Genomic DNA, 17,784 nt, shown 5'->3' with positions numbered 1-17,784 from the left:
TGTAATAAATCTTGATGTTCTCCTCAGCTCAGTCCTGAGGCACAGTCTGCACCCACAATTATTTATGGGTCGATTATTTAGGTGCCCAAGTATCTGATTTATAGGCCTGGCTATGTAAGTCATTTAAACCTCTACATACCGGTGCCTGTAAATCAGGTACTTAGATATCTAAATGACCTAAACTGCATCCATGTTTATTTATAGATGGAATAAGAGAGGCCTGCTTACAACTGGGCTAAAATTCTGGCCCAAAATGTAGGTGTATGTAATGATACACACAGACACACACACACACAAGAATTAACTGGAAGTGTCCCCCATTACAGCCATGAATTGTTGTGAGAGTTACGATATAAGTGCACACACTAAAATGCACCATTCAGTTGCATTGTTTCCTGCTACATACCATCCATCCCATTTCTTGGATTTGTACCTTGTCTGTTTAGACTGCAAGCCCTCTGGGGCAGGTTCTTGTCTTCCTACAGGTCTGTAAAGTGCTTATCGTGTTGGCGCTATATAAATATCTCTGCATACAACCACCATTCGAAATGAGGGGTGAAGTTAGATGCCTCTGCAAAAAACATGGTGGGCTGCAAGTGAGCTAAGCAAGTGATTTGCATACGTGAGCCGAATGGTTACCATTGTTCCAAAAGAGAAGTTTGCTGAGATCCAAGAAGGTAGATGGCCGCAGTTTCCAGACTCATCGTCACATGACAGTTTTTTAGCCAATAATGAGCCAAGAATTGTCCTGGTCAGCATCTTAGGGCCACTTCAGTTGCTCAGTATGTCTTACTGACAACAGCTCCACATCAGTTACCGCAGCACAGAGCCTGAACAATTCTTTTCTATCCCAGCCCAGCACCTGGAATGCATAGTGCTACAAGAGTTGATAAACCATTCTATTATCCAGCTGATATGCTCTGAGCAGGAGATCCCATTTATCCCCCCTTTACACCCAAATACCAAAGTCATCGTCCAGGCACCTAAACACTGACAATGGTCTTACAGATCCCCTGGCAGCCTCAAGGATACCACTATGTCTTACAAGCTAAATAAATATGGATTGCTTCACCCACCACAAAAAATGCAGCCTTCCCCCGAGATGAGACATAGTAACCATTTAAAAGTGCACAGCCATCCAACACAAATTTAGGGCAGGAGATGCAGAAGGGCCTAAATAAAACTGCAGGGGAATCTTAAGGAGTCAAAGTTTAGTTATCTGGCTGGAATTTGGCCAGAAGACCAGGGCTGACTATGTCCAAAATGCAGTGGAATTTCTGATGGCCACAGGTGCCCAGAATGTCAGTTTTGTCTCTCCTCTGAAAGATGGCACCAATAGCAGCCTAGCATCCCCTAACAGCGGGCTGGGGTGCCAGTTCAGTGCAGATCACAAGGAAATAGAGGACCACCTACTGAATGACCAAGGCTACTTCTCGCAGTGCCTGGGATATCTCTGGAGGCTTCCCATCCAGGTACTGACCCAACCCAGCTTACACCACCATAGTTAATATTTATAGAGCAGTAGCAATCTGATAAAGCCAAAGCCCAAAGCAACATGGCTGCAGGACACAGACCGAAATTCATTGTTTATAAGCAAGCCCTCCCAAACATCTCCTCATAGTCACTGGCTTCACAGGCAAGAGAACCCAGCCCTGCAGTTCTCACTCCTCCCCCCACCCCATTTCCTCCAGCATTGCAAGTACATCCCCGTCTGTTCATCTTCACTCCAACAGGGGCCAAAGGTCTCAGATCCGCAGGGAATCTACACTAGGAGAAGAGGGCCAGTCACTTTAAGAAGCACACTGAGTTTACTGTTCATAAGTGCTCTAGTGAGGATTCCCCCATCACACACACACAGTCTCTCCTGGGATGGGTAGGGCTCTTTATCTCCTTAGCCAAAGCCAGGTGTTGATGAGACATGCAGAGACTAGCACAGAGTAGACCAGAAGCTCCTTCTGACGCCAGCCAGTACATTGCTCCTCCAGAGTCCGCAGCCTCCCCGAGATCTTGTTCAACTGCAGAAAAAGCAGCCAGGTCAGTAACAAGTTATGCAGCAAATGAGGGTATAAAGGAAGCTGCCCCTAGCCTCTACCAGCAGGTGTCTCTGTAGGGTTGGTCCAACAGCACAGAGTGCAGGGGTAGGAGCTCACAGCTACTCCAGGTCTACCTCTCCCAGCAGGAGAGACTGTCCTGGTGTGGAAAGGGTTGTCATCTGGACCACACAAATACAGCAGGAAGCAAAATGTTAGGGTCCAGCAGAGCATCAGGGGCCATTTAGTGTCAGTGACTGGAGTCTGCCAGGGTCAAGCACTTTCCCAGTTGCTTTAGGACAGTAAAATCCCTATTAGGGTGACCAGATGTCCCGATTTTATAGAGACAGTCCTGATTTTTGAGTCTCTCTTATATGGGCTTCTATTACCCCCACCCACTGTCCCGATTTTTTACACTTGCTGTCTGGTCACCCTAATCCCTACAGCCAGCTTCGAGAATAGGAGCACTGGTTGCAAGAGGAGTCCACAGATACACTGCCCTTGAGGGTACCCCTGATAAGAGGAGAGGCTGGGATAAAAGAGCACTAGCTGTGGAGGCGCCCACTACTGGTACTGGTGGTACCTGCTCTCATTATCCCTTAGGCAGCTTTCACAGAGTCCAGTTGCAAAACGTCTCCTCTTTCTCACCTGTTTCCTCATGGCTATAATGTCAGTCACGCCGATCTCCTCCAGGGAGCTTTCTGAGGCTGGCCCAGTGTTCTGGGAGCTAGGAAGAAGGAAAACAGAGAGATGCAAATGTGCAAACAGAGATCAAGAGAATGCAATCACATCAGCTCGTGTACACAGCCAGGAAGAGGTGAGGGAAGGGTTACCCATGCAAAAAGCACACCTGTTGGATGGGGAAATCAAAAACAGAGGAAAAAACACCAGATGTTATTGTGAAGATATAGCATGTCTTTTTAACCACACCACAGCTACTTAAATCCTATCAACATGCAGCTCTCAGTTACCATCATTGTGAAATATACAGCGCATGCTGCAATGGGTAGTGTTATACAGCCATGTCTATATTGTTAGAAGCTCGACATATGGAGAGTAGAGAATGTGATATTTACCAATTGGCAGTTTGCTCTATATATTACACACACACACACACACACACACACACACACACTGATTAAAATGGCCCATGAACACACAAATCAGGGCCAAGGCCTCAGCTGGCATAAACTGGCATAGCTCCACTGAATTCTATGGATCTGTGCTGGTGTAAATCAGAAGAAGATCTGGTCTATAATGTATAAATCTGCTATTTTTTCCCATTAAAAAAAATATATATGTCAAAGGATGGCTCATGCACTGGGGCAGATAGTCACGGATCTCTGTTAAAAGGAGCGTTCTCTAGTTACTTTCCATGATCCCCAGCAGGGTCACTTCACTAGGCAAAGGACCTTATTGCCTTCAGAAGAAATTCTATGTGAGACCTGGAAAAAAAAATAATCCATCCGTGTTCTGTCTGCTTCTTACACCACCAGTAGCAAAGATTTAGTTGGGGGATCACCAGTAGTAGCAGATTTAGTTGGGGATTGGTCCTGATTTGTGCAGGGGGTTGGACTAGATGACCTCCTGAGGTCCCTTCCAACCCTGATATTCTATGATCCTATGAATGTGAGACACAGAAAGAACTCCAGCTCGCTCTCCTATAGCTGCATTGATTCTGCAGGGCTACTGGGAGTAACAGCTTTGTCTCAGGAAAGTCAGCGGACAGGACTAGAGGGGACAGGCTGGGTAAAAGGGAGCTGCCATTTTCAGAGTCAACTTTTCTAACACAGTGCTCCAAACATTTCATTGTAATTGTAAAACCAGATTCTCAGCTGGTATGAATGGATGTCATTCCACTGACTTCAATGCTCCCATTTACATGGTCTGAGAGGCTCCGGCCCAAAATGTGGACTATGTTTGATAGCATATAAAACAGACAGGATCTCTCTGTGGATTTGAATTAGTTCGCAAAGTTTGTTCTGGGGAAAACACCACAATCCAAGACAGTATGAAGAGGTTTAAGGAAATGGATACTGATCAATATTATATCTTCATATAACTCTATAATACGACATAAGTAAAAAAAAAAAAAAAAAAAAAAAAAAAATTGTGATGCAGCAGTGTTGATGTCTCCAGACATAAAATATTAACAACTGAAACAACCCACAATTTTTCATTGGGGAAAAAAAAAAAAAAAAAAAAAAAAAAAAAATCATGCCAGGTCCAGGTAGTGCCCATTATGGTATAGACTGAAAATTACCTTTAATTCTAACCCCCTTTTTCCAGTGACGCAACTTTCAAGAATGTCATCTAGCAGCAGATTTACCAAAGGTTTGTTTCTGGTTATGAACAATGGAGCAAAATCAGTTGTAATTTTTTATTATGTGTGAACATAAACTTTTCACCTATCAGAAATGGTGCATTTGGATAAGATAACCAAAACTCAGTTTCAAACTAGGCTGGTTTTGTAGAGAAAACAGACTTCCAAAAACAAGCCAGGTTTGAAGAACGTTATTCACACATTTAAAGCTGTTTGACTGTCACTTTGTGTCTACACAATATAACTTCTGTTTCCCTTGTCTTTCCTCAAAATCATTTGATTACGGAGGTCCTAGCCTGCTGACAACACAGATGATGTGCAAATTCCAGGGGCTGCATAGCTCAGCATAACAGAATCCTGAAAGAGAATTGAAGGATGACTGAGGCCTGGTCTACACTAGGAGGTTATGTCGAATTTAGCAGCGTTAACTCGAATTAACCCGTCCACACAACGAAGCTATTTAGTTCGACAGAGGTCTCTTAAATTCGACTTCTGTACTCGACTTCTGTACTCCTCCCCAACGAGGGGAGTAGCGCTAAATTCGACATGGCCATGTCGAATTAAGCTAGGTGTGGATGGAAATCGACGGTAATAGCTCCGGGAGCTATCCCACAGTGCACCACTCTGACGCTCTGGACAGCAGTCAGAGCTCGGATGCTCTGACCAGCCACACAGGAAAAGCCCTGGGAAAATTTGAATTCCTTTTCCTGTCTGGCCAGTTTGAATCTCATTTCCTGTTTGGACATCGTGGCGAGCTCAGCAGCACTGGCAACGATGCAGAGCTCTCCAGCAGAGATGGCCATGCAATCTCAGAATAGAAAGAGGGCCCCAGCATGGACTGATCGGGAAGTCTTGGATCTGATCGCTGTGTGGGGCGATGAGTCCGTGCTTTCCGAGCTGCGATCGAAAAGACGGAATGCAAAGATCTACGAGAAGATCTCAAAAGCCATGACAGAGAGGATACAGCCGGGATGCAACGCAGTGCTGCGTGAAAATCAAGGAGCTGAGACAAGGCTACCAGAAGACCAAAGAGGCAAACGGACGCTCCGGATCCCAGCCCCAGACATGCCGTTTCTATGAGGCACTGCATTCCATCCTAGGTGTGGCCGCCACCACTACCCCACCACTGACCGTGGACTCTGACGATGGGATATTGTCGACGGCCGCTTCCTCGGAGATGTTAGCGGACGGGGAAGATGAGGAAGGAGATGAGGAGGACGAGGCAGTCGACAGCGCTTACAACGGTGATTTCCCAGACAGCCAGGATCTCTTCATCACCCTCACAGAGATCCCCTACCAACCGTCCCCAGGCGTTAACCCTGACCCAGAATCAGGGGAAGGATCAGTCGGTAAGTGTTTTAAACATGTAAACATTTATTTTGAACAGAACAGGAATATTAACAATGGGTTTTTCATGATTAGTTTGCCCTAGGCGCTTAACGTTTCAGTCCTTGGCAGTGCAACTACTGCAAAAAAAATCTAACAATGTCCGGTTTATCATGATTGGTTTGCCCTAGGTGCTCTACTGTTTAGTCCTTGCCAGTGCAGCTACAGTAAAATTCGGTCTATATATCCGGGGATAGAGCTGAAATCCTCATGGGACATCTCCATGAAGCTCTCCTGGCGGTAATTGGAAAGCCTTTGCATGAGGTTCCTTGGGAGAGCGGCCTTATTGTGTCCTCCGTAGTAGGAAACGTTTCCGCGCCAGGAGATCATCAAGTACTCCGGGATCATTGCCTTGCAGAGCAGGGCGGCATACTGCCCTGGTTTTTGCAGGCTTTCCCGAAGCATCCGTTCTTTCTCCGTCTCTGAAATCCTCATCAGAGTGATGTCGCTCATGGTGACTTGCTTTGAATTAGGTAGGGGAATGTTAGTATTGGGATTGCTTGCCTGTTCCTTTACAGAACTGTAACCGGCGGTTTACAGCCACGCAGTGGAGGCGGGAGAGGGGCAGTATACAGGGATCTTTCCCTGGGACAGCTGCGAGGGGGTGGGACAGGGGAAGAGTTCATGCTTGCCGGATTGCTGGCAGCAGGAACTGGCCAACGCTAGGAGCATTGCTTTGAACGGGAAAGGAGGCCAGTGCTATTATTAAAGTTTTAAGCAGCCACAAGTCTACGGCTTACCATGTCAGCCTGCTACCCAAATTCCGCTGTCCTGCCCCGCTTCTCTGATCTGCACTGCAAGACCCCAGGCACTGAATGCGAAGGCCGATAATTCGACCTTGTCCTGAGTGCGCATGGGATAGGTGCTATGCATGGTCTTCTTCACAGAGAAAGACTATGTTCTTTGTTCACAACAAAATTTATCTTTGTGAGGAATTCACTCCCTTTTTCCCATCCCACAGCTGCGACTGTCTCCCGACCTACCCCGGCATCCCCCTCCCAGAGGCTGGCGCAGATTAGGCGTAGAAAGAAAAGGACACGGGACGACATGTTCTCAGAACTTATGGGCTGCTCCCAAGCCAAGGCGGCCCAGCAGACCCAGTGGAGGGAGAACATGTCCCAAATCCATCGAGCACACATTGAACGGGAGGAGAGGTGGCGGCAGGAAGACCAGCAGGCGACTCAAACGCTGCTTGGACTAATGAGGGAGCAAACTGACATGCTCCGGCGCCTTGTGGATGTTCTGCAGGACCGGAAGCAGAAGGACAGAGCCCTGCTGCAGTCTATCTGTAACCACTCTCCCCTGCCACAAAGTCCCATACCCCCTCACCAAAAGTACCAAGAAGGAGGGGCGGCAGAGTCCGTGAAAACTCTCACTCCACCCCTGCAGACTGCTCAAGGAGCAGAAGGCTGTCATTCCCCAAAATTTGATAAGTCCTTTCCTTCCCGCCTCACCCAAGCCCCCGTCCCAGTTTCATCCCCTAACAGTGTAGTTGCTAATAAAAAATACGTTCCTGTTAATTACTGTTTCCATCATGTTCTTTTTGAGGAGAGTCTGTTTGAAGGGGGGGAAGGGGGTTGGTAATTGGACAGGACAGTCACCTTTACCAGGGTACAGAGGCGGGGGGCAGGTTCAGCAGCAGGTCACACACACATTGCAGTCACTAGGCACCCTGGTCAGTCTGGGAGGTGGTTTTCATGTTCTGTGGGGGGGGGGGGGGCATGTGACTTTGTGGCAGGGGAGGGCGGTTAGAGATCTTATGCAGCGGTCCTTATCCTGGATCACAGAGCCACGCAGCAGGGGATCTGTAACTGTCCTCCCCCTGCCACAAAGTCACATAGCCCCCACACACAGAGTCCCGAACAGGAGGGGTGGCAGGCTCCGTTGAAACAACCAGTCCACCAGTGCGGAGCCTGTCATTCCTCGAGTTTAGAAGCGTCCTTTGCATCACTACACTACACCCGCTCCCCACCACAGTCTGCGTCCCAGTTTCAACACTTTACCAAGAAAACAGGAATAAAGAAAACAGTGTTCATTAAGAAATTTCCAGTGATTTTATTTTTAAACGTGTGTTGGAAGGGGGGGGGAACGGGGTATGTAACTGGAGAAGATAGTCAACATTCACTGGGTAAAGAAACGGGGAAAGGTTCATCTTCTCTTTAAACAAACTTAATAGTCACAGGTTACCCTGCTCACTGTGGAACCTAGCTTTCAAAGCCTCCCGGATGCACAGCGCGTCCCGCTGGGCCCTTCTAATCGCACGGCTGTCTGGCTGGGCGTAATCAGCAGCCAGGCTATTTGCCTCAACCTCCCACCCCGCCATAAAGGTCTCCCCCTTGCTCTCACACAGATTGTGGAGCACACAGCAAGCTGCAACAACAATGGGGATATTGGTTTCGCTGAGATCAGAGCGAGTCAGTAAGCTTCTCCATCTCCACTTGAGACGTCCAAAAGCACACTCCACCACCATTCTGCACTTGCTCAGCCGGTAGTTGAAGAGTTCTTTTTCCACTGTCCAGGGCGCCTGTATAGGGCTTCATGAGCCAGGGCATTAGCGGGTAGGCTGGGTCTCCGAGGATCACTATAGGCATCTCCACATCCCCAACAGTTATTTTGTGGTCCGGGAAGTAAATACCTTCCTGCAGCCGTCTAAACAGACCAGAGTTCCTGAAAACACGAGCGTCATGAACCTTGCCCGGCCATCCAACGTTGATGTTTGTAAAACGTCCCCTATGGTCCACCAGTGCTTGCAGCACCATTGAAAAGTAGCCCTTTCGGTTAACGTACTGGCTGGCCTGGTGGTCCGGTCCCAGGATAGGGATGTGAGTTCCATCTATAGCCCCACCGCAGTTTGGGAATCCTATCGCGGCGAAGCCATCTATGATGACCTGCACGTTTCCCAGGGTCACTACCTTTGACAGCAGTACCTCAACGATTGCGTTGGCTACTTGCATCACAACAACCCGCACGCCAGATTTGCCCACGCCAAAGTGGTTCGCGACTGACCGGTAGCTGTCTGGCGTTGCAAGCTTCCAGAGGGCTATGGCCACTCGCTTCTGGACACTCAGGGCTGCTCGCATCCGGGTGTCCTTGCGCTTCAGGGCATGGGACAGCAATTCACAAAGTTCCAGGAAAGTTCCCTTCCGCATCCGAAAGTTTCACAGCCACTGTGATTCATCCCAGACCTGCAACACTAAGCACGGACTGGTGGGACTGCATGTTTCCCGGGCCCAGAATCGCCGTTCCACAACATCAACATGACCCATTGCCACCATGATGTCCACGGCGCGGGGTCCCGTGCTTTGTGACAGGTCTGTGCCACTCTCAGACTTCATGTCCTCACCGCGCTGCCGTAGCCTCCTCGCCCGATTTCTCAGCATCTGCCTCTGGAAAAGGTGGATGATAAGGTGCGAGGTGTTGACAACGGCCATAACTGCAGCGATGGTCGCAGCGGGCTCCATGCTCGCAGTGCTGTGGCGTCCACGCTGTCACTGACCAGAAAAGTGTGCGAACTGATTGCCTGCCGGCGCTTTCAGGGAGGGATGGCGGGAGTGACTGTTGGATGACGACAGTTACCCAAAACCACCCTCGACACATTTTTTCCCCAGAAGGTATTGTGGGCTCGACCCAGAATTCCAATGGGCAGCGGGAACTGTGGGATAGCTGCCCACAGTGCACCGCTTCCAATGTCGACGCTTGCCCCGTTAGTGTGGATTCACAAAGTCGAATTACTGTCCTTAGTGTGGATACACACGTTCGACTTTGTAATATCGATTCCACATATTCGATTTAAGTAAAATCGAACTACTCTCGTAGTGTAGACATACCCTGAGTTATAGCCACTGGTGTTGGGAGCCTAAAAAACTTATAAACTCTGCAGAGAAGAGAGCTGCTGGATCAGAAACCCATGTCAGAGGCTCAAGATCAGAGCTATTTGGCAGCAGATTCCCTGGATTTTCAGTCCCTTTCCCGCCCTGAACCCATTTGATAAAATCAATTAGGCAGCGTAAATGCAGAACCCTAGCACTCGTGTAACATTAAGGTAACAGCTGGAGTCACGTGCATGTCACGGGAGACCTTAGATAATTTGGGACAGTCAAGGGAATTATTGATGTTAGCAGAGGCAGGTGGCCAAAAGCCTAGCTCAGAGAGTTTCAGATAGTCCAGGCCAGGGGTTCTCAAACTGGGGGTCAGGACCCCTCGGGGGTCACGAGGTGATTACATGGGGGGTTGTGAGCAGTCAGCCTCCACCCGAAACCCCGCTTTGCCTCCTGCATTTATAACGGTGTTAAATATATTTAAGAGTGTCTTTAATGTATATGGGTGGGGGGGGGGGGGGAGGAGGTCAATCGCACTCAAAGGCTGGTCCAGGCTGACTGCACAGGTAGTTTCCCCTCACCCCAACATCATAGGCTAGCAATTTGGGGTGTAAAGCAGCAAAGAGCATGAAAGGCCCCAAGAGAATATTCTGAACAGTTCCTCTCCTGCTGTGCTGCCCCCTATGGGTTAAAAAGTGCACACCCACTTCATGCCATGTTATGTCTTTGAGGAAAGCGACAGCGCCTACACAGAGTTGTGCGGATACAGGCCTGAAGCAAGCCAGACAGAGTCACCTGGGCTGGGCTTGGTCTCGGGCAGACTTCTTAACACGGTGGAAGAGTAGGTGACCCAGGAAGTACACCATCTGGAAAATGTTCTGCGGGGAGTAGATCCTGGCATCCTGGGGGAATGGGGGGCTGGGTAGTGTGCTTATGCCTGGCCTGCAGGGCATATACAGAATCATTCTGGTTATTCCCTTCTGTGCTGCATTTCCCCTCCCTCCAGGGGACCCAGGATTGGGTTGTTCTCAGTATCCTTATGATGGCACCAAGGATTACAGTGGAACGTAGTTAGCAAGGGTAACGTCTCACTTACACCCAGGCATCATGGAATGGACACTTAAACAATCTCAGACCCATTAGCAATTATCTTCAAGAACTCATGGAAGACAGGTGAGGTCCCAGAGGGCTGGAGAAGGGCAAACATAGTACTCATCTGTTTTTTAAACGGGGAACAAAGCAGACCCAGGAAATAATAGACCAATCAGCCTAACTTCGATACTTGGAAAGATACTGAACCAAATTATTAAACAATCAGTTTGTAAGCACCTAGAAGACAACAGGGTAATAAGTAATGACCAACATGGATTTGTCAAGAACAAATGCCAGACCAACCTAATTTCCTTCTTTGATGGGGTTACTGCCCTAGTGGACTGGGGGGAGGGGGGAGGAGAAAGAGAGAAGGAGTAGATGTGATATATATTGATTTTACAAAGGCTTTTGACAGTCCCACATGACTTTCTCATAAGCAAACTAGCAAGATGTGGTCTAGGTGAAACGAATATAAAGTCGATGCTCAACTGGTTGAAAGACCATACCAGAAGAGTAGCTATCAATGGTTTGCTGTCAAACTGGAAGTGTGTATCTAGTGGGGTCCATCAGGGGTCTGTCTGTGGGTCTGGCACTATTTAATATTTCATTAATTACTTGGATAATGAAGTGAAGAATATGCTTATAAAATCTGCAGATAACACCATGCTGTGAGGGATTGCAAGCACTTTGGAGGACAGGATTAGAATTCAAAGTGCCCTGGACAAATTGGACAATTGGTCTGAATTCAAAAAGATGAAATTCAATAGAGACAAGTGCAAAGTACTGCACTTGTGCATTTTATTTTTTCCTTCCCAACAACAAAATGGGGAATAACTTGCTAGGCAGTATTACTGCTGAAAAGGATCTAGAGGCAGTATTCAATCAGTGATTCACTATGAGCCAAGAATGTGATGCAGCTGCAAAAAAGCCTAATACGATGCTGGGGGGTATTAACAGAAGTATCCTATGCGAGACCAGCAAAGCAATTATCCCATGCTACTCGGCCCTGAGGCCTCAGCTGGAGTATCGTGGCCAGTTTTAGGCACCATGTTTTCAGAAAGATATGGGCAAACTGGAGAGAGAGTCCAGAGGAGAGCAACGACAACAAAATAATAATCATCCAAGGTTTAGAAAACCTGACCAATGAGGAAAGGTTAAAATAACTGGGCATGTTTAATTTTGAGACTAGAAGGCTGAGGGGAGACCTGCTAACACTCTTCAAATATGTTAAGGGCTGTTATACAGAGGACAAACGTCCTGTGGCACCTTATAGACTAACAGACATATTGAGGCATAAGCTATCGTGGGTGTACATGCATCGGACGAAGTGGGTATTCACCCACAAAAGCTTATGCTCCAATACATCTGTTAGTCTATAAGGTGCCACAGGACTCTGTCGCTTTTTACAGCTCCAGACTAACACGGCTACCCCTCTTATACCTAAAGAGGACAGTGATCAATTGTTCTCCATGGTCCACTGAAGATAGGACAAGAAGTAATCAGCAAGGGAGATTTAGATTAGATATTAGGAAAAAACTTTCTAAGTCTAAGGATAGTTGAGTACTGAAATAGGTAACCAAGGGAGGCTATGGAACCCCCATCATTGGAGGTTTGTAAGAACAGGTTAGACAAACCTGTCAGAGATGGTCTAGGTCTAGATATACTTGGTCTGGTCTTGGTGTGGGGGGGGGGGGGGAGATGGATTAAATTATCTTTCAAGCTCTTTGTTGCTATCATTCTATGATAGTTATACTCAACCAGGATCACCAGCTCAGAGACTATAGATTGGTGACCCATCTGCTTATACCACACTCACCACGGTGGTATCTGACTATTAGCTTCTGTGAATGATGTCACAGAAAGTCAGCTTTCATAGCCTTCACAGCATTAGCAAAAGGGGAAGGATGATTGTGGTTCCAGGGGTCAGTGGGCCTGAGTTCTATCCTTGGCTCTAATACGGATGTGCTAGTGTAACACTGGGGCAACTGCTCAGTAAAACAGAGATGACACCTAGCTCAGGAAGGTGTTCAGAGTCTTAACATATTGCTGGTGAAGGGTTCCAGCCTTCTCAGATGGACGGTGCGAGAGAAGGCCAGCGCGTTGTTAAAGATCAATGAGGGAGATCAGCATGGCTATGAGAAACACGGCCTGTCCAGCCTGAGCTGGTTAAGGCTGACCAGGCACCAGCCACATCTTTCAGCATGATAGTCAGGCCAAGTGCTGACAAGGCCTTGAGCCCTCAGTGAGCCTAGAGCACCTCATACGGAGGATCACACATGAGAGGATGGATCATCTGATGCTGGGACATCATTTAATAAGAGCATTTCACTAGAACTTGCCAACATGGGCTTGGTCCCTTCCTTCCATGCTGCTGCCTGTCAATACCCTTAGATTGATGGGGATCATGCCTCCCATAGTGCGTGAGTGCTGCCGGGCCGATGGACCATCTGAACACAGTAAGAGGCTGAATGCTCAGCGTGTGAATTAGCCCCTGGCAGTTCTCACCGGTCAGGCTTCCGGCTCATGCTACGCAAGGCAATCTCGGGGGTCTCGCTCGGAGTTCTCTCCTTCCTCAGTCTGCCATGGTGGGTCTGTTAGAACGCATACACAAAACAAGAGGATTAGTACTGACACTCTGCGAGTTATTCTCCTCGTTCAACTCTTCAATGATCCCACTGCATCCCCCATGCTCTGCCATCGTCAGCCAGGGGCAGGAGGCAGCAGAGGGCAACAACCCCAGTAATTCAATAGAATTGCTACAGCTCTATTGCAGCCCCACCATACCTACTGTGAAACTGCAGTGCCAAGTGAGTTTTAATATGGTAAACGAATGTGCTTTCACAGCTATATGGGCCTGATCCCATGGTCTTTACTACAGTAAAGACCCACTGGCATCAATGGGAGTTTTGCCTTGAGTAAGGACCATGGCAACAATTTCAAATTCATACTCTGCCACTGGGGTAGCATAATAATAACCTATTTATGCAACAGCCTCCCAGCCTACACAGTAGTTATCTTAGCCCGCTTCTTATCCAGTGCAACACAGAATACATTATGTCATAATTATACAGTCATTCAGGCCATAAAGGTATTAATGTGACATATTTTGTTTAGATCCCGGAACAGCATATGCCAGAACGCATCTCCACACCAGCCTTGCCCATGATCAGCCTTGCTCCACGAGAATACAGAATAAGGACTCCGTCTCGATGCAAACATCATATTCAAATGAAACCCCTTATTGAAGCTGAAAGAATTTGTATACGACCTCGTTTGAAGTTTGTTTATTCTCTTGCATTTCATTTGGCTCAGACAGCAAGGCTAGACTGACCTGTTTATGCCTTGGTTTGATCACAGACTAGCCTCCTGCCACAGCATATGGAGGCGGCTTAAAATATACCATTGGGAGGGGGGGGGGGGGGGGGAGAAACAGATGGAGTTTTGCCATTCCATAGAAGGCGGCCCAGTGATCCAACCTTTCTTGGAAATATTCCTGCTACCATCAGGTTGTATAAAACAACCTTGACCTTGGGCCTGAAGTGCATACGTGACCATCCCACACAATGTCGTCCCTTCCCAGCAGCAGCAGCATTCCCTTATCACCCACAGTAGAGCTGCATGAAATTTGGTAGCTTCCTTTCACAGCCAGTTGTGGAAGCATTTCCCTTGGTTTCAGTTCACAGCCAGGGCCTGACTGGAGCCAGAAAAGTTGGAGCTGGCATTTAGATCAATGAGTGAGCTCTGAAGAGAAAGAAATTAAGCTCTACATATCCTAGCACTCCTGTAGCGCTCCAATGGGTGAAGGCACCTTAGAGAAGGCCTGGTTGGATGGTCTGGATGACTAAAGACGCAAGTCTCTATCTGTAAGCATTGGAGAACCAGAGACAGCTTCTTTCTTCTAGATTAGTTTTGCATTAGAGTAAGATTTGTCTCTGGATTATCAGATACTGGATTTTTTTTAAAATAATGTTTTGATCCCAAGTACTGACAAAACTAAACTTCTTTTCCTGTTTGACACAGTAGGAGGGTTGAAAAGGGATCCCACAGCCCAGTTGGCCTATATTTGGGACACACCCAGTGCTTAATTTGTGCCAGGGCTGAGCCCCAGCACCACTAGGCTTGGCAGTTCGTAGCCCCGGCACCTCTAGGCTTGCTGCATCAGTTATGACTGTTAAGCAATTTTTTTTATTTTTTATTTTTTTGAGCCCCGACACCTCTTTCATTACAAATTAAGCACTGGACACACCACATGAAACAAAGTGGCACCAGAACGCATTCTGCCCAGAGGAGATAACAGCAGTGGACATTAGTGGTGGGACAAAAATGAATTCAGAGAGAACCCCTCCAACGATCTCTTGCTCTGGACAGAGCCAGAGTTCATAGGAGTCAACTACAACATAAGTCATCCTATCAATCTATTCTGCAGAGGTGGGAGCTCTCCTTTTACATGTTGTCTGTCTTGTCACTTAAATCAGGACTTCATCACAGGTACGGGGCACTAGCAGGTAAGCTATGGGACGCAGAAGGAAGAGGACACTGGGGACATTTCACTATCCCAGGAATTTTTCTCCTGGAGACTGCCTTGTTATGGGTGCCCACATCTGTTCTAGATACAGTACCGATCGCTTGCGTTTCTGGGTGCCTGACTGGGCCGTGGTGTCCAGAAACAGGAGCTCCCCAAATCCTGCAGGCTGGGTAGAGGGGTCCTGAAGCGTATGCACAACAATAGAGGGGTGCTGCCTTAGCTGGTCCAACAGGAGAGGCCTTCGACTATCATCCATCATCTCTACAGAGAGGAAAGAGAGGGCAGTTAGAAACATTTGCATACGTCCCAGAACATAACAGCATCGTGTTCAGACTTGGGGGGGGGGGGGAGGAGAAGAGGGGGAGTGATGTCCAAATCCCTGGGAGAAGCAACTCTGTTTCTATGGCTACCAATAGAGTACACCAACACAACAAAAACCACCACCCCACCCCCCTGCAGCTGTGACAGTCATTGTCTGCAGTCTTTATCCAGTGCCTGTTCCAGGTTGTCCCATAGAAATCCATTTCAGGATTTCCTCCCCACCTCCCTCCAGTAATCACTGGAGCACTCTCTGCTTAGCTGAAAGAGGGGCAGGTGTCATTAACAGGCACTACTCACCCTCAAGCACATGGAAATCCCATGCCGGAATTCTTACACCCACATGGCACGGAATCTGAATGGAGAGCAATGACAAAACTCCTCTGACTAAGACATTCACTGCTTCAGGCAAAGTCTAACCATGCCCCTACTCGGCTCTACTTGTTTTCACGGGTCTTAGAGGCTCTTGGGCACTGATGGCAGCAGTTTGAACATGCTGACTCATAGCCAATCTCCCCAAAAGCCAGCCCCCAGAGAAATAATCAGAGTTTTAGCTCCAAGTCTCTAAAACAAGCATTCCTCGGACACACACCACCAGCTGTGCAGAGGATAAGCCAGCCTTCCTCTCAAGGCACAGAGAAGGAAAGTCACTTACTATACAGCTCCAAAGCTGCTAGTACACTGCGGCTCGGGAGTTAGTGTTCAAAGAGTAGGGGCCCTGGGTCCTTGTTTACCTGGCATCCCAAGGAGGAGACTCTACTAAGAGGTGGCGAGGGGGAAGATATGGATAATGCGGGTCGTAGCTCCGCCTCCCCCAAGCAGGGACTCAAGGATATTAGCCAGCTTGAGTGGCACCAAGAGGATCTTAGAACTTTCCCTCCACCACCCTAGCCGTCTCTGATGAGTGCATGCACGCTCACTAACTACCTCAAGCCCTCTGCCCCCGAGGCTGCACACTCAGAGCAATTCTGGATCCCAAACGTTTTTGCTCCCACATCCGCAAACCTGCCTGTCACCACCTCCACAGGTACTGCCAGAACCCAGCCTCACCCTGAGCCTGATTTAACCCTCATTCAGATCTCCTGCACTTCCTCTTAGGCTGAGTCAGTCTCTCTTGGGTCCTTGCTGTCTAGGGCCCAGAATGCAGCAGCAGGACTACTCTGTTGCCCCAGAAAGCTACATTAGTCCTGCCTCGATCACCGTCTCTAGCTTCCTACCCACTTCCAGACCTAATCCACAATTTCCCACATGGCTTTCAAAGTTCTCCATAGACTCATGCTGCTCCAGCTAAACCTCCATAGTGCACAGCTACCTTCTCCTGCCTCTTCACGCTGCATCTTCTCTCCACACTTGGAAAGTGTAACCTCTCATCTCTCTGGAGCCCATTCCCCCCTGCCATTGGGCCCTTTGGCACCTTTACTAGTGTGTGATGAACATCACTTCCCACTCTCTTTCCCCATCATTCTAACACTCCTCCTCACACCTCCCTCATGCTACAGGAAGACACGGAGATCTTTTGCCTCACACAGCAGCAGCCGATGCAATTCTCAGAAACAAACCCTCTGTCCCCACTCAGGGCAAAGCGCGTCAGGATCAGCCAATGGGGGATGCTACACAGAGTCCATTGCATTCTATGCTCTGTGCTAGTCCATGTCCAATCAAAGCCGGCCCATTCCATCACCTGCCAGCGACAGCCTATCAGGGATGTGCATCTGGAAGGAAGGGCGAAGCTCCTCAGCTTTTCTCTCCTCATCCAGTGGGTTGGACTCATCCGCCATCTTCAGCCTGTTGGGCACCTGCATGCGCTGATTGATGGCCTCCATGAAGCTCAGGTCACATGGGGCTCGGTTCACCTCCAGGCCCCGAAATGGCCACATTGTCATTTCATTCCCAGCCTCACTTTGGCAGCCTGGAGGTCACACAATTAAAAAAAAAAAAAAAAAAGCCAGCACGGCACTGAAAGAAAGCTATCAACACCAAACACACTCTCACATCCTGCCATGGTGGGCACAATTTAAGATGCAAATGTAAGAATAATCCCTAACTCTCATACAGTGAGTTTTATTGGCAGACCTCAAAGCATTTTACAAGGGCGCCCATCTGTGAAATGGGGATGATACTGGGGAAACTGAGGCACAGAGCAATGCAGTGAGTTGCCCAAGGTCACCCAGCAGGCTAATGGCAGAGGTAATCAATATTAAAAAAAAAAAAAAAAAAAAAAGGGATGCTGTGTTTTAAAAGCCAAGCAACGGCACACCTTAAGAATTAGCTGGTGGGAGGAGACAAAAAGAT

General features: G+C 48.1%; 1 protein-coding gene across 2 annotated transcripts; it reads right to left on the bottom strand.

The window, feature by feature from the left end:
- Positions 1-1,573: 1,573 nt before the first annotated feature.
- On the bottom strand, positions 1,574-17,416 carry LOC135883543 (mitochondrial fission factor-like). Of its 2 annotated transcripts, XM_065410729.1 has the most exons (6): positions 17,174-17,416; positions 15,269-15,435; positions 13,155-13,240; positions 10,353-10,499; positions 2,679-2,757; positions 1,574-2,015 (listed from the first exon to the last, which is right to left on the bottom strand). In XM_065410729.1, exons 1-6 carry the CDS (start codon positions 17,373-17,375, stop codon positions 1,884-1,886), a joined length of 813 nt encoding a protein of 270 aa, XP_065266801.1. In that variant the 5' UTR covers positions 17,376-17,416; the 3' UTR covers positions 1,574-1,883. The 2 variants fall into 2 exon arrangements, with proteins under 2 accessions (XP_065266801.1, XP_065266800.1); XM_065410728.1 differs by lacking the exon at positions 10,353-10,499.
- Positions 17,417-17,784: the final 368 nt, after the last annotated feature.

The sequence above is a fragment of the Emys orbicularis genome, chromosome 9, assembly GCF_028017835.1.
Source record: "Emys orbicularis isolate rEmyOrb1 chromosome 9, rEmyOrb1.hap1, whole genome shotgun sequence".
NCBI lineage: Eukaryota > Metazoa > Chordata > Testudines > Emydidae > Emys > Emys orbicularis.
Note: the sequence above shows the minus strand (reverse complement) of the source record. Positions and strands in the feature narration are given on the sequence as shown.